The 18069-nt window shown below is 35.3% G+C and overlaps 2 protein-coding genes across 3 annotated transcripts in view; one reads left to right on the forward strand and one right to left on the reverse strand.

The window, feature by feature from the left end:
* The window catches only part of GALK2 (galactokinase 2), a 107560-nt gene extending 89567 nt beyond the window's left edge, over nucleotides 1–17993 (reverse strand). Inside the window, exons 1-2 of one of the 2 annotated variants that reach the window (XM_072962471.1) lie at nucleotides 17702–17841; nucleotides 5994–6357 (exon numbers count right to left, since the gene is read on the reverse strand). In XM_072962471.1, coding sequence (XP_072818572.1) covers nucleotides 5994–6046 — 53 coding nt within the window. In that variant the 5' untranslated portion in view covers nucleotides 6047–6357; nucleotides 17702–17841. Of the gene's footprint in view, nucleotides 1–5993; nucleotides 6358–17701 lie in introns of both variants that reach the window. The other variant, XM_006208360.4, reaches the window with a different exon arrangement.
* Nucleotides 3959–4288, forward strand: LOC140696723 (cytochrome c oxidase subunit 6C-like). The gene is given in 1 exon segment (XM_072962161.1): nucleotides 3959–4288. A coding segment is annotated over 1 exon segment (330 nt).
* Nucleotides 17994–18069: the final 76 nt, after the last annotated feature.

Genomic DNA, 18069 nt, shown 5'->3' on the forward strand with positions numbered 1-18069 from the left:
GGGGCCTCTAATTCAATGCCAAAGTTTGGCAAATCATTTCCCTTAGGCCCCCTTCGGTAAAATTAGAGAATTCGAACTAGATATTCCTCGTAGGTTCCTTCCAGGCCCAAAATTCTTATCATATACTTAATAACTTTATACCGTTAAATCATCTCAAATCACTTCAATGAATACCCCCCACTATTTTCAGTCCCACAATATATTATATCTGGTAGTAACACTAGAACGGTAAATACTTACTAGACCTACCGTATTCAAGACGGTCATTAATTAACTGATTGATCTTAAAGATTAATTAGTTAAGGGGAGAGGGTAAATCTAGTGGCAGAGCGCATGTTTAACATGCACAAGGTTCTGGGTTCAATCCCCAGTACCACCATTAAGTAAATAAATAAAAAAGCAGACAAACCTAATTACCTCTCCCCACAAAAAAGAGGCAGAAAACAGAAATCTTTAAAACATTATGCTTAGTAGAAATAAGTCAGAAGAAAGACAAATATCTATGTTATCACTTGTACGTGAAATCTAAAAAAATAAAACAAATGTATATAACAAACCAGAAATAGACTCAAATAAAGAGAACAAAACAGTAGTTACCACTGGGGAGAGGGAAGCGGGGAGTGAGATAGGGCTATGGAATATTATGAGATACAAACTGTTAAGTATAAAATAGATAAGCAACAAGGATATATTGTGCAGCATAGGGAAATACAGCCATTATTTTGCAATAACTTTAAATGAAGTATAATCTATAAAAATATTTAATCATTATGTTATACACCGTAAACTACTATAATATTGTTAATCAACTATATTTCAAAAGTTAAAAACTTAAAAATTGAGTGAAAAAAGACCAAAACCTGACAGAAAAATGTGCAAAAATATGAACAGAAAATCCATACTAAAAGTAGTTCATAAGTAAACTTAAACACATGAAATTAGAGAAATGTAAATTAAAACAACATCAGGATACTGTAAGATTGGTGAAAAGTTAGAAGTAACAACACATTCTGTTGGTGAGGTTCTGTGGAAACAGGCACTCTTCTACATTAGGTTGGGAATGCAAATTGGTACAACACATTTGGAGGGGAATTAGGCAAAACCTAACAAAACTACATTGGCACTAAGTTTTACCCAACAATCCTAAGAATTTACCCTGAAGGTATTCCTCCAACAATATGAAAATACATATACATGAGATTATTCATTGCAGAATTGTTTGTAATTGCAAAACACTGGAAACAACCTAAACATTCTTACACTGGAGAATATTTGAATAAGGTATGGGCTATTTACCAAATGTAGTAATACGAAACTATTTTAAAAGAATACAGTTGCTAGAAATGTTTATCCAGTGATTTCCAGAATATTTTGTTATAACAACAACAAAAAAAGTGAGATGCTGAGATGGCCTAGGAGCATTAACATCCCAGTAGCAATGAGCATCTCCAGTGTTCAGATCTCTGTTTCAAAAAACCTACTCTTTAAAGAAATAATTTCAGAGCTGGGACAGAGAAAGTACAATATAAATCTGGAAAATCTGGAACATCTTGCTGTGTCAGAAAGTAAAGAAGTGCTCAAACAATGACAGTGACACTTCAGAAGGACACAAGAGCCCACACAAGTGGGCTGCCATTGCCCAAATTGAGTGGTTAAAATTCCCCCTCCCCCATCAATTTGACAGAACTGAAAAAGAGAAGGAAAAAAATGTAAAAACTAATTGGAAATAATCCCCTTAACAAGGCCTAGAAAATGTTATGAGTTAGTTCTGTCAGACCTTAAAGAAAAATGATCTTTTTTTCCCTAAATGGTTCTAACAACAGAAGCTGTGGAAAGCCTTCCCATCTCATTTTAGTAAGTCATATAACCCAGAGGCTAAAACTTAACAAGTCTAGCCCCTCAAAGCAAACCATAGGCAACTCTTACTTGTAAAAATAAGCACAGACACTCTAAATAAAATACTGGTAAATTTAATCCAACATACATTCTTTTATAATATATGTGACCAGAATTTATTCCAGGAATATGAAATATACCAAGAAATTTGTTGAATAAATGTACTATTCTATCAGAATAAAAGGGGAAAATTCTATAACTCCATGATCCTCTCAAAATATACAAAAAAAATTATAAAATTTAATAGCCATTTCTGATTTTTTAATAAAATTTCAAATTTTAAAAAAGAGCTCTTGACATGCTAGAAAAGAAGAAATTGTTCTTAAATTAATAAAGGTTACTTTTCAGAAATAGCAAACATCATATTTGATGACAAAAATATTAGAAGCTTCCCCATTAAAATCAGAATCAAGACAAAGGTGCTATCATTCAACACTGTAATATACTAGATAAAATATAAAATGTCTACACAACAAAACATATCATAAAGTTAAAGGAAAAGTGCTAAACTGGGGACAATTTATATAATATACATAAAACAACAAATGACTTATATCCAAAAAGATACACACTCATACAAAAAAATACAAACACATATAAAGAGCTCCTAAAAACTAACAAAAAATAGACAATCTAATAACATCTCTTTTTTTATAGGGCCATTTGGCAGCAACTATTAAACTTTTACTTTATTGCTTTTTAAGAAACTACCAAAATTTTAAATGCACATTACCTTTGACCCAGATTCCATTTTCATGAATGAAATTAAAGAAATATAAAAATGCTCAAAGGTATATGTAGAAAGATTTTTACTGCAGCATTGTGTGTAAGTGAAAAATTGGAAACTTAAATGTACACTCGTGTAATTAAGTGGTTAAGTAAATTGTGACATTCATACTATGAAATAATCTCAGTCCTTAAAAAAGTGAAATTTATCTGTATGGAGTGATATACCAGATCTCTAAGAAATATTATTAAGTGAAAAAAAATTACAGAAAACCAAGTATAATTCCACTTAGTATGAATATAATACCATTTTTATATAGAAGAGGTTTAACAATGATATTATAAAGATACATTGATACCAAAAGGGATACAATGATATTACAAGGATACAAAACAAAACAAACTTCTAAGAAGGGAAGTAAGAATTGGTAGCACAGGATAAGAATAAGAATTACTGATAAGAGACTAAATGAAGAAAGGAAATGTGGGATTCTCAGGCTTTACTGGCTATACTTTCAAATAGTCTGAATTTTTCATATTAAGAATGTGTTTATACAGCACCATTATTCATAGAACCAAAAGGTGTAGATAACCCAAATGTCCATCAACTGATGAATGGATAAACAAAATGTGGTATATCACTACAATGGAATGTTATATGACCATTAAAAGGGATGATATACTGATAGCATGTTATTACATGGATGAACCTTGAAAACATTATATTAAGTGAAAGAAACCAGTCAGATAAAAACCACATACTATATGATTCCACTTATTTGAAATGTCCAGAATAAGTAAATCTACAGAGACATAAAGTACATTAGTAGTTGCTTAGGGCTTGATGGGGTTTGAGGAGGTGATAGCTTAAGGATGCAGGGTTCTTTGGGGGGGGTGATGAACATGTTCTAACTTTGATTATGGTGATGGCTGCATAATCCTGTGAATATACTGAAAACCATTTAATTGTAAACTCTGAACCAATGAACTATTAGTTATGTGAATTATATACCAGTAAAGTTGTTACCAAAAAAGTAATAATCCAACAATTTAAAATTTAATCTCAAAGACAAGGAAAAGAGAAGAGAATGTAAAAAATTTACAACAGTGGTTCTAAATGCAAAAAAAACGCTAAGAATGCAAAGAAAGTTAGAACAGTGGAATTTGAGGTAGTCTTACAGTACAGGGAGCAAGCAAGATTGGGATGCAGGAAAAAAAATTAGAGCTTCAATTTCTATTTGATTTTTATATAAAAAGAATTTAAAAGAAATTAAATTGGGCCATTTCTCCATCAGTCTGGAAGGATGTTCTTGAGCTGTCAAAGATAATAACTACCATGACTTCAAGTGCTTTGACAAAATGTCAGATGTGAGGCCTTTTGGCCAAGCATCTGTGATTTCATATTGTTGGAGCATTCACTGTATCCCTGGGAGTTGCAACTTTCTTTAAGTTTGCTGTGCCTGAACCAAGAAAGAAGGCATATGCAGATTTCTACAGAAATTATGATTCCATGAAAGATTTTGAGGAGATGAAGAAGGCTGGTATCTTTCAGGGTGCAAAGCGATCTTGGAATGTGAAGAATTTCTTTGGGTTGAGTTCCATGAAAATTTGTCACTTACCTGCGTTCCTGAACTATAAAACTATGAACTATGAATATCTGGGCTAAGGAGTAGTTTCTCTTGATAAATAAACAATTAATAAATACTGTGGGGAAAAAAAAAGAAATTACGTTTACTAAAATGTATAGTGGTTGACTAGTGCCTCTACTCAGAGGGCCAGGTGACCTGTGAAGCTGAAGAGGCATCCTGAAGAAAGAGCAAAAGTTCCTAAGAAGACAGTCTGATCTTGGGGCCCTCATGCGTTTGTTTTTTTTTTTCCCCTTTCAGCATATCGCAACATATGACCAGTTAGGTGGGTTTACAGCTATACCACCTGGATTTAATTGAACTCACCCCTGCCAAAATGAGTAAGTGGCTGAAATATTGCTTGAAGCTCATAATTGTATTAAGTGAAAAACAAGAAAATGGCAAAGGGCACACTTACCTGACTACTATATGATCTCTTCTGTGGCTAGCGTAGAACACTAAATATTAACAATAAATATTTGTTGCATAAATATACACTGTAAATGTCATTAAAGGCAAGAAACAACTCTAAGGAAATTAAGTAAAAAATTCTTCACTTTTAGTGTATGTTTCCACCACCCCCTCTCCCTCACAGGATAACTATAGATATATTGAGCATTATGATTAAAATCATATAATGGAAACAGAAGAATATATTGACATTCACGAGCAGTCTAAGGCCATGCTGGTCTCCATGATCAAAAATTACATTTCTTAGAGGGAGGGTATAGCTCAGTGGTAGAGTGTGTGCTTAACATGCACAAGGTCCTGAGTTCAATCACCAGTACCTCCATTAACAAATAAATAAATAAACCTTAAAAAAAATTACATTTCTTTCTGGTAACTAAAGACCCACTGTTTGCTGGCTTACAGGCGAAAAAGCATTTGCAAGTTTCAGTAAGCTGCAATAGTGTCAACTGTCACATGACAGTCATAAACCAGGAAGTAGGGAGAGCTTGAGGACTTAATGTCAGAGACAAAAAGTTAACAGAGAAAAAAAGAAAAATGAGAAATAGCAAAGGGGGAGCAAAGCCCACCTTAGAAAAAAGCTGTAGGGCTAATACACAGCAGCAGAAACTTCATTCTATGAGATTTCTGTCCTATGTCAGAAAGAAGTATTTCCACGAAGTATTCGCAAGATGCCCTTAAATAAAAAGATACTCCAGTTGGTATCACTTATTAGTTATCCTGTCGCTAGGTACTGGCAGCAGATTAATTCCCTAAGTGACAACGCTTAGATTCCATGATGTTTAAAAGGATGCAGAGACCAAGAGGTTTTTGGGGTTTTGTTTTTGTTTTTTTTTTTTGGAGGGGGGGTTAGCTTAGGAGTTGGTTTTTCGCTTGTATTTGTTCGTTTTGGCTCCCCCCCCCCCCAATTATTTTAGAAAGGGGACTTTACAAAGCTCTATCAGCTGGCAGGCAAAACAAAGACAGATGAGGTTCAAAATTAATTTGGGTTTTCCTGCTAAGCCCAGCAGAAAGTGTCCCACCACTCTGCAAGAAGAAGGGAAAAGGACCTCCATGGATGAAGCAAGACACACAACTCCTGGCAGGAAAGAAACAAGGTGGAAAGTGTTTGCGACGTGGTCTTCCTGCAAGCCCAGCCACGCGGCCTTAGAATATTCCAAGGATTCTGTCTGCTCCCGGGGGCAAAAGCAGCGCCCCAGTGAAGAGCCGAAAGCCCTGACACTATCTACACCTAGGCAAGCCAGGCGATCCCAAAGGGCAGCATCTCCTCTCCCCCACCTGGAATGTTCTGCCACCTGGACTCGACGCACGGCAGGGCCCTCTGTAGCCATATTTCGCTAATCCTTTATTCTGCAGTTTGAACCGGCGAAGCCAGGCTCCCGAAGGAATCACGAGACATCTGCGGCAGGAGCCGTTTCTTCCGGGCGACACCGGCACTCACCCCGCGGAAATCCTGCCTCTTCGCTGAGGTGGCCGCTTCCAGTGGCCCCGCCTGTGGCTCCTCCTCCGGGGCTCCGGGACTCCGAGCGGTCCCGGCAGCTGTCAGGTATAGCCACCGCGCTGCGCTGAGCTTCCGGGGACCGGGGCGCGCTGCAGTCCCCGCGCCCAGCAAAGCTCAGTAAGGACGTTTTCTTTCTGCGCCCTGGGCATAAATATGAGTACAGAATTATACCCTGGAGCATCAGCTAACCTTTTTTTTTTAAGTTAGTTTTTTTTCTTTAATGACCAGCAGCTACGCCTCCAAATAACACAAAAATGTTTAGTTATTGCTTCTTACGTGGATTATTTCAAAAATTAGGAAGTATAAAATGGATGCAGTGCATGATTTAAACATATATGCATTTATTTCCAGAATAAAGACATTGGTGGGCCTTCCTAGAACACAACAGTGAAAAGAAGAAAATACATGTCTTTCAAACTGCAAGAAACCCTTAGCATCCAATTCAGCACCTTGATTTTTCAGTTACCTAAAGAAATCCCAGATGCTTTATCTCAAGAAGCAAACCACTCCACCTCATCATTCTACCTTATTAGTTTTCTTTCCTTTATTGTTCTCATAAGTTTTGCATATTTATTTTATGCATTTATTGTTTGTCTCACTGCTTCCACCATCACAACCACTAAAAGGTAAGCAAGTTGAGGGTAGGAGCTGTGTGTCCCCAGCACCCCAAACAGTACTTGGCAGATTGGTTTTTAATCAATAGGTAAGATCAGCTAAATGAAGGTAAAGTGACTTGCCTAAGGTAGTACTGTAAATTGGTAGCAAACCTTGAATTAAACTTCAGGTCTATTAACTCTCTAGTATACTTTGTACGTCAGAATGCTGCGATTCAACCCAACTGAAACCAGCTACCAACACACTTATCCCAGGGTTTCCTAGTTGAGGAATTTCGGGCTAACATGCCCAATACAACAAGGGTGCTAGCATACGCCAGAGACATTCAACAAGTTGCCACTCCAGAATTTCTAGATGTATATGTAGGGGAAGGGGAAAGGGGAAATGAAAGCTAAAGTGTGAATTGACAATATGAAAGCCTAGCTAAAGGGTTGTAGCCCCTTGTCACATCCTGGGTTATTACTGTAAATGAAACATCATGGAAACAAACAAAGTAACTCTGGTCTCAGGGCTACTTTCTCACTGTTATTTCAGTCCCTCCTTATCACTTTCAAATGAAGTGATTATATCCCTTTTTTTAGAACTCCAATAACGGGATGCTTATTGTGGTTTATCCTTGAGTAAGGGGAGGTATCATTGTCACTTCTGTAAGTACGTTTGAATGTGGAGTGAACCTAAGTGAGAAAAAAATGTAAATTTTTTTAGGAATATCAATAAATATGGAAAAGGAAAGATCCTTTTTTATTCAGATATGTTTCTAATATACCTTCTTATAGTCATTGAAAAATAAATGAATTTTGAAGCTCTGGAAAATACTGTTTTTAAAAAATAGTCCCAAACTCATTTTATACACTATTTTTTAAATGAAGACAATGACTATGGAAAGTCTGGTTCATAAAAGAATATTTTGTATTGAATGTGTATTTGATGGACAAATACTAACTTTGCTAAATGAAACCTGATAGCAAATCATTAGCTTGAGTCTAGAAGCATTTCTACTGCAGTCTCAACAAAACTGATATAGACTGGGAAGCGCCTTATAGACCAATTAGTAAAATTCCCTTTTTTGAAATGATTGACCCAAAGTGAAAGAATAAGGGCTGGAATCAAAATTCAAGCCCTAGACTCCTAGCTCAGATTACTCTGAATGTGTGACCTCTTATTTCAGAGACCCCACTGAAGTGAGCTTAAAAAAAAATTATTGAAATAATTAGTAATTTTGTCCCCAAATTAAAGTGTATACATTGTAATTTTTATAAAACATTGTTCTTAAAATAACCTGTTCTCAAACTACTAGAGAACCCTAAATAGAAACCAAAAAACAAAATTAATATTACTTTCTTATACTATCTTCCTTATACCGGGCTTCCTTATATGTAAGTAAGCACTTCACATATATTATTATCTCTTTAAGTCTTCCCAACAACCCTTAATGAAGTGAAAATGTATTGTTCCTTTGTCAGCTTTGGTTCTTATTAGACATATCTGATAGTGAAAATGTTAAGTGTCTAAATTTTACAGAATTTTTATTTTAACAAATCTTGACCCTCTCAGTTTATTTTTTTGCATATGGGCACACTTACAATAAGGTTTAGAGTCTAAATTATAAACTAACTTGTGTGTGTGTGTATATATATATATATATATATATATATATATATATATATATATACACATACAGCTCGTACAACTTAATAACAAAAAAACAAACAACCAAATCCAACAATGGGCAGAAGATTTAAACAAGCAATTCTTCAATGAAGACATACGAATGGCCAATAGGCACATGAAAAAATGCTCAATATCACTAATTATCAGAGAAATGCAAATCAAAACTACAATGAGGTATTACCTCACCCCAGTCAGAATAGTCATCATTCAAAAGTCCGCAAACAATAAATGCTGGAGAGGGTGTGGAGAAAAGGGAACCCTCCTATACTGTTTGGCGAAGCCATTATGGAAAATAGTATGGAGATTCCTCAAAAAACTAAAAATAGGTTTACCATATGATCCAGCAATCCCACTCCTTGGCATATATCTGGAGGGAACTCTAATTTGAAAAGATACATGCACCCCAATGTTCATAGCAGCACTATTTACAATAGCCAAGACACAGAAACAACCTAAATGTCCATTGACAGATGACTGGATAAAGAAGTTGTAACATATTTCTACAATGGACTACTACTCAGCCATAAAAAGAATAAAATAATGCCATTTGCAGCAACATGGATGGACCTGAAGATCGTCATTCTAAGTGAAGTAAACCAGAAACAGAAAGAAAAATACCATATGCTATCATTGATATGTGGAATCTGTAGGGGAAAAAAAGGACACAAATGAACTTTTTTACAAAACAGAAACGGACTTACAGACATAGATAATAAACTTATGGTTACTGGGTAGGGAAGGGGATGGGAAGGGATAAATTGGGAGTTCGAGATTTGTGAATACTAACTACTATACATAGGATAGATAAACAACAAGTTTAACAGCACAGACAATATTCAATATCCCATAGTAACCTAAGTGAAAAGGAATATATGTATGTACACATATGACTGAAACATGTACACCAGAAATTGACACATTATAAACTGACTATACTTCAATTTTTTTAAAATGGGGGGGGAAACCCCAATAAACTAACGTAGTATTTCATGATAGATTCCTTAACAGAAACCTCATTAACAAATTTGACATTGTTTCTCATCAACTGACATTAGTTTCTGGTCAGATAAAATATTGTAGCAAACAAAACAAAACAAACACCAAAATGAAACAAAACAAAAACTTGATCCAAAGTAAAAGTAAAAGCATGAGTACTAGAATCACACAGACCTAACTCCTACACAAGATGGTCTTGCCTTAATCACTTCCTCTACGAATTTTTTCCTGTTCCCTATCCCCACCTCTACCTTCAAAACTAAGTCTCTAACATCATAGGTCACTTACCTGAAAAAAGTGTTATTTCTGTGGTTTAGGCTGTACAACGTCTAGAAAATACTTCCTATCTTGACTTATAATTAAAAAGTATTGTTCACAATTGGGAGAATCTACTTCAGTGACCTATTTTGAGTATTTTCTCATTATGGCAAATAATATATTTATTTAATGTCATCTTTATGATGCTGTATGTTCCTTATTCATCTGTGTATAGAATAGATACATCTCTCTAGTATATTATCATTTAAGTAAAGGCAAAAGCTCATGATTCAAAGAAATATATATTTATGTAATTAAACACAGCATGCTAATCTTTTATAAAGCAGCAATGAAAGGAATAGAAATTGTGCAAAGATGGTTTAACAGAACATAGGTCATTTTGCAGAGCAAAAAACAGCAACAACGCCTCTAAGCACCTTTCTTGCCAAATCATAGCAATTATCGTACAAGTGATACCATGTTATTATTTGTGTGTTTCCTTATCTAGCTAGTCTAGAGCCTGGCTACTCAGAGTGTGAGCCTGGAGCTTATTAGAAATGTAGACTCTTGGGCCCAGATCTACTCAATTAGAATCTATAAGTCAAATGTCACTTTAAATTTCTTTAAACCATTTTAAAAAGAGTAAAACTAAGTGAAATTAATTTTGATAATAGATTTAACCCAATATATCCAAGTGTTATTTCAAAATATAATCAATATAAAAATTGATATTTTACTTTTTCATAGGAACTCTCTGAAATCCAGTGTATACTTTGCACTTAGAGCACATCCCAGTTCCAACCAGAACAAAGTGGATGCTGCATTAGATAGCACAGATCTAGACTATAAGCCCCCTGAAGACAGTGACTGTGTTATGCCACTTCTACAGACCCTGGTTCAGTGTCTCATAGGCACTCAAGGAATCTTTAATGAAGGAATATATTAATGAACCTGGATTAAAGTGGTTCAACCATTTACTAACTTTGTGACCCTGGGAAAGTGAAATTTTTCCTCCATAAAAGAGAGATAAAAATACCTACTTCATCAAGGAGCTACTATATTCAATACCTTATGATAGCCTACAATGAAAAAGAATATGAAAAGGAAGATCTATATATGTATGTACAACTGACTCACTATGTTGTCAAGCAGAAATTAACACAACATTGTAAAGCAACTAGACTTCAATTTGAAAAAATACCTACTTCATGGAGTTGTTATGAAGATTTTAAAAACAATTCCAGCCTTCTCTCCAGTCATTCTCTATCCCCTAAATCTGATTTATTCTTTATGGCTATCTGAAATTACATTAATTATTTATTGATGTTTGTATTTATTATGTCTCCACCACTAGAATTTACTTCCCATGTTTCATCCATTGTTCTATCATCATTCACTTAACAAATGTTTCTCAGGTACCACTATGTTCTAAGCACTATTCCAGGCACTGGGGATACAACAACAAACTTAAACAATAAGGTCCTATTATTATGGCAAATTAAAATTTAAGTAAATAAATGAATTTATTATAAAAACTGACAGAAACTCTGCAGATAATATACATTCCATCAATAAAGTGAAATCTGATAATCAAAAATTCAGATTAACTTGATTTTGAAATTAGAAGTTTACATTCAAGCTTGAAATATACATTAGACTGGTCAAACTGCAGATACATTGCCCCAATTAATACTATACATTGTTTTCACTTCTTATTTTCTTGACCCATAAACTAAACGTAATACCAAGGATATTCAAATTTGACAATATTTTCTACATCTTATCTTGTCATAACCATTCAATGTTGCCCATCTCAGTAAGTTATGATTATTATCTTTAGTAATTCTTTTCTTTTTAAGAATACATTTGCAAGAACTCTCAGGTGACTGGCATAATTCAAGGATTTATTTTGCTAGGAAAACAACTGGGATAGTCAAAACAATCTATAACATCCAAGCGTGTTGCATTCTATAGAGAAAAGGGGTTTTTTTAAATTTTTGATTCTCAGATCAATCCATAAAAGTAAATATAAGCAATAATGCAGCAGTAATAATACTAATAAATCATGCAGAATCCAGAACCCTGAGGTCTCAAACTAAGTCCCTAATTGAGGGTAGGAATGAGAGTAGAGAGGGAAGATTGGGGTAGAGAAAATATAGGTACAGATTCTGAGAAATAAGCAAAAGCTGAAAGAAACAGGGGAAAGCTCTGGCTTAAAAGAAGTCAAAAGTGGGAAACAGGAGTCTTTGGAATCTGAACTAGATTGTTAAGTAGCAGAAGTCTGATGGTCTCCAATACTAAAAGGAGGTTGTACAGGGAATAGCAAAATGAATGTGGCTACAGCTTTCTATGCACAAATTATTTATGTCAATTGTCAACTGAAGATTGGGCTGCTTTAGTTCACAGGGGAATCACAGGAGAATTAAATCAAAACACACTGAAAGAACTTACAGGAAAAGAAAAGAAAACCAAAATGATTCTGGAATTATGGTATAATTGTGCCAGCTCCCTATTTTGCCTCCACACCACATCTTACTGAAAAGTGGGTTCATTTCACAAAACTAGGGCAGTATGCTCACCATGTTCGGTAGGAATAAAAACAAATGGGCATTAGAGATACCAAAATGGCAAATAACATTGCTAAGATTGTGTAACTGCATTTTTACAAGAGACATTTTTAGGTCAAAGTCCATGTAAGGGATGGAAACTCCTAGCATGCCTACTTTTTCTTTACTTGCAAATTCCTGCTATGGCAGCTTTAGAGATGAAAGATGTAATTGCAGTATAGAGCATTTTGAAGGGTTAGTATGAATAGTTGATTGAGTAAAAGATGATACATTTACTGAGTGCTTTGTAAACAACAACATGCATTTACATACATCATTTTATTTAATCTGTAGAGACCAAGAGGCAGACTAAAAGAACTAACATGGCAAGGGCATCAATCTATAAGGCAGAAATGTAATGAGATCATGCAAACTGTATTTATCAGGGCTCCTCTCAGGAAAGAGTGGGTATTAAATGTAGGTGGAAATAACATTTTGATAAGCCACTTAGTTTGGTTGGTAAAATCAAGGAATATGCTCCAACAACAACAGATAGTCAGCAATTTGCCTTTGAAGGAGAGAAAGTTCCTTCCCTCAATGAAGTATATAACTTTTGCTATAGCTGAATTGCACAACATAATGTTGTGCTGTTCACTCCCCATTTGACTTCTGGATCCATTTTTCACCTTTCTCTGCCCTCCTGGAGGCTGATCTCTGTGGAATGTATCTGGGCTCCTTTAACCTCTGGCTTCTGGTTGGGGTTGGTCACTGGCAGGAAATTAGAGGACAGTAAAAGTAGAGGACAGAGAAGTTGACATATTTATCATCCCCTCACCTCCCACCCCACACACACACACACAAATTCACACACTCCACCACAACTTTGCCATAGTTGTAGCAGTAGCTGTGTTTCCCTACAACCACGGCTGCTGTTGGGAAGTCCATTTTCCAAGGCTGCCACTCTTACTGGGCTCTAGCAAAACCATTTCTTCCCTTTGCCCCTTCAAGTCTTCAAGAGGTGGGATTTCCAACCTGTTGCTAGTCCCTGTGTGTTTTGCCATCCTTGTTGGTTTCCTCAATCCCATCTTATCTCTGTAAACAGTTCCCTCAGTAAACTCTTTTCAGTTAGCCCCCCAACCCAGTATAACACAAGTTTCCTGTCCAGATCTTGACTAATACAAAAGGAGTCCTCTTTTTCTATCACTAAACACATATAGTGCTCAGCCTATCTGAGTAAATGTAGTAAAAAATAACAATTAGTTTTTTAAGGTGATTAGTCTCAAAGGATGCCAAATCATGAGCCTATTTGGAGTATCCATATGTCTCAGTCTAGCGCAGTGAGGAGTCATGAATGCTAGAGTCTACTCAAACACTTGCTTTCACTGAGCATGCTGAGTTTCAGGGGTAGGTAAGATAGTTGTGTCCTCAAGGAGCTTTCAGCTTAATAAAGAATAAATACAAAATAATCATAATACAGGATAACATAAAATTATCAAAAACTTACTTTTAAAGGGTCAAATTCTGTTGGGAATTAAATGGCTAATTACTTTTTACAAAACTGCCAAGACAATTCAATAGGGAAAGGATCATCTTTTTGATAAAAATGCTGGAACAATTTGATACCCATATGCAGAAAAAAATAAACCTCCACATTTACATCACACCATATACAAAAATTAAACTTGAACTAGGTCATAGACCTAAATGTAAGAGTTAAAACTACATAAAACTTCTGGAAGAAAACATACGACAAAATCTTAGTGCCCTTGGGTGTGGCAAATATTCTTTAAATACAACACAGAAAAGTATAAAGAACACTTACAACTCAATGGTAGTAAGACAAATAACCCAGTTTTAAAATGGGCAAAAGAATTGGAAAGATACTTCAACAAAGAAGATACACTGATGACAAACAAGCACACAAAAAGATGTTCAATACTAGTCATTAAGGAAACACAAATTAAAACTGCAATGATATACCACTATACTCCTGCTAATGTAGCTAAAATTAACATAATTGGCCACACTATGTGTTGGCAAGGATAGGTTCAAGTAGAACTCTTATATATGCCTGGTGGATGAGCAAAATGGCAAAAACACAGGAAAACAATTTGAGAGTTTCTTAAAAAGCTAAACACATACATACTTTATAATCCAACCACTATTAGCTATTTACCTGTATTCATATCTATCACTGCCTAGAAATATTACCACAAACTTAGCAGTATAAAACAATACACATTGATAATCTCAGTGTCTGTGGTTCAGGAGTCAGGGCACAGTTTAGCTGGGTCATCTGTGTTAGGGTCTCACAAAGTCTTATCTGAGGTTCAACTAGGAAAAGATTCATTTCTAACATCACATGGCTGCCAGCAGCATTCAATTCCTTGTGGGTTATCAGACTAAAGGCCAGTTTCTTGTTAGCTACTGGCCAGACATCACCCTCAACACCTTGCCACATGGTCCTTTACAACAAACATGGCGACTTGCTTTCTTAAAGTCAGCCAGGGAGATAGAGTCTCTCCCCTGCAAGATAAGTTTACAATGTAATGTAATCATGTACACATAATCATGTATATCACCTTTTCTCTATCTTAGTGGTTAGAAGCAATTCACAATTATAACCCTATAATAAGGGGGGTGGGGAGCAAGTCACAGATCCCACCTACATTCAATGGGGAAAGGATTATCCAAGTACATGGATAATAAGGAGACTACCTTAGAGTCTGTCTAGCACATTACTCAAGAGAAATGAAACATGTCTACATAAAAACTTGTCTACTTAAAAACTACTTAAAAACATAAGAACAAATGTTCTTAGTAGCTTTATATATATTAGCCAAAAAACTGAAAAAAACCCTCAAATATTCATCAAAAGGTGAATGGATAATTTGTGGTATATCCATACATGAGAACATTCAGCAATAAAAAGAAACAACCAATTGATATATGCAACAACATGGATGAATCTCAAAACAATTATTCTGAGTGAAAGAAGTCAGGTAAAAGGAAGTTCATATTGTATGACTCATTTACACAAAATTCTAGAAAGCATAAACTAATCTATAGTGACAAAAAGTAGATCAGTGGTTGCATAGGAAGAGTGAAGGGAGGAGAAGATGGACTACCAAGCAGGAATGAGGAAACTTCTGCAGTCATAGTTATGTTCATTATCTCGGTTGTAATGATGGTTTCACAGGTATACATACAAGTCAAAATTCTTCAAGCTGTGCATTTCAAGTCTGTGCAATTAAGTGTACCTCAAAAAAAGCTGCTAAATTATACCTCAAACAGCTTCTTACAAAAAAATTTTTTAAACATAAGATCCCTTTTTTACAATAGCACCATGTCGTATCAATACATCCTGTTAAAATTTAAAAATTATATGATTTGCCATTGAATAAAACTGATGTCAAGAAAAAGAATAGCATAATTGCATAAAGTATTCAGGATAGGCTATGGATGAGGTGACATTTAAATGAACTTTTAAGGACAGAAAAGATTTTTGTGTAGAGATAAATATAAGGACATATTCCCTGGACAGAAAGATTAACTGATTAATGCATTTATTTACTCAGCAAACATTTATTAGCACTTCTGTACCCAAGCAGTGTGCTAAACACTGTGAGAACCTCTTAAACTGCTCTCAGCAAATTTCCAAACTAGGTTTATGAAATTTAGAGATGGCCAATGATGTTATGCTCAAAATTTGGCTGTAGTTTTCCTAGTTCTCCTAGTCACTAACTTACCTGCATAATTCTTTCCCCACTGTAGGAGTAAAGAATTACATTAAAGGGCAGCAAATTATATAAATAAATTCAGTGTAAATCAATATGCAGTTTTATACATGTGATCAGTATGTACATGGTTAATAGATAATTTCAAAATTGCTATATTGACTAAAAAGCAAAACTATGTAGCTCTGATTCCTATGAGTAAGTAAACTGCTTTATCACCCTGGGATTCAATTTTCTCCTCTGACGGATTATGAGTTGCAGGTAGAGTAACCGTATGATTTATTGTCCAGATTTCTGAGAGTGATGGATGCTGATAATTATTATCCTGGGACAACAGTACGAAACGAATGCCATCCCAGGTGAAATGGGATGTATAGTCATACCAGTTATAAGGAGATTTTCTTTTAAGGTTACAAGTATAGATTCTTGAGCTCTATTCCAGACCTACTGAATCAGAATCTCTAGTGTGGAATTTGGGAAGTTATAATCTAATGAAATGCCATGCTTGGGAAGCCTTGGACTCTAAAGCTATAACATTAAACATTCTTTTAATTCTAAAATTCTATGTTTAATAAGAGAATTTTGATCATGAACTGGGTATCTGATGACATCAGGGAATTATTAATTTTCTTGGTGTAATAATGATGTTGTGACAAGATAATGTCCTTCATTTTAGGAAATACACATAGCTGCATTTAAGAGTGATATGTCAAGATATGTGCATCTTACTTTCAATTACTTCTGGAAATACTTACGCAAACAAATAAGGCTGACAGTGTGTATACACGTGTTCACTGGCCTAATTCTTTCAATTTTTCTGTATGTTTGAAATTTCTCATAATAAAATGTTGGGAGGAAAAGACTACTTAAGGAGATACTGTTTTAGGTAGACAGTATTATTGTTATAAATATGACCTTTAAGAACTATGAGCAAAAAAAATGGCAATTCAAATGATTACTAAATGATTACTAAAAAATCCGACCTGTAATTCCCCTTCTTGGACTTTTTCCGAAAAAAAAATAATAAAGTAAGAAATATATTTGCTCCAGAATTGTTTAAAATAGTGTTATTACTAAAATATTCAAAATGTATAACAATAATAGCACGATTAAGTGTATATTACGGTACATTGGTACATTCAACAGCAGGATTCTTATGCAACCATTAAAACAATCATTGTCAAGAACATATTGCATAAGTTGTCCTGTGCTGTTATATAACTAGGTGCAAAAAGAATCCGAAATTACATCTGTGTTATAATTATATAAAATTTGTGGATTCAAATGGACAGAACTGGAAGTCTATATGGAAAATGCTAACTGAAAAGCAGTTTTTCCCTTCGTTTCATTTTTTTATTTCGAATTCTACTAATGATTTTGTGCAACAATAATGCACTTTTGAAAAAAATAGTCGTTAACGGTTACCTTAATTTGGTCCCAAGGGCAATTTATATTTCGTTGAACAACTGAATAAGACTTTGGGTGCCTCAACTGATTGATGCTTAACTAATTTGGGATATCCACTGAATCGTTTTGCCGACTACAAATATAACAAACATTACGGGTAAATCGTGTTGCTGAAAAGTCTCCAAACATCACAGGAATACCCACCAATATGTGTGGGCTAAAAGCACACAGATAATCATGGCAGAATAATACTACCTGTCATATAGGACGGGCATGTCAGACTTTTCTTCGCGAAAGGCTGCTGGTCCCAAGCTGCCTCTTACTTTTACCGGAATGAGATGGTTCCAGAGTCCCAGGCAAGGGAGGAGGCTGTTCCCTTGCCCGGGAGGCTGGAGACTGCTCGATGTGAGCGCAAGGTTTCCGGGGCCCTTCAGCTGAGATCCACAGCACTCGACGATTCCCCAGTTGCTAGGTTTAGTTGCTAAGGCACCAACCGACTCGCAGGAAGAGGGGGGCGGTGCACTCGCTTTTGGCGTCGTAGCGAACCCGCTGGAAATCGAGCACATTTGTTCCGGAAGGAAACATTGTGCTCCCCTAAGAGCGACGGGAAGGCGAGGAGAAGC

This window comes from Vicugna pacos, chromosome 6, assembly GCF_048564905.1.
Source record: "Vicugna pacos chromosome 6, VicPac4, whole genome shotgun sequence".
Taxonomy (NCBI): domain Eukaryota; kingdom Metazoa; phylum Chordata; class Mammalia; order Artiodactyla; family Camelidae; genus Vicugna; species Vicugna pacos.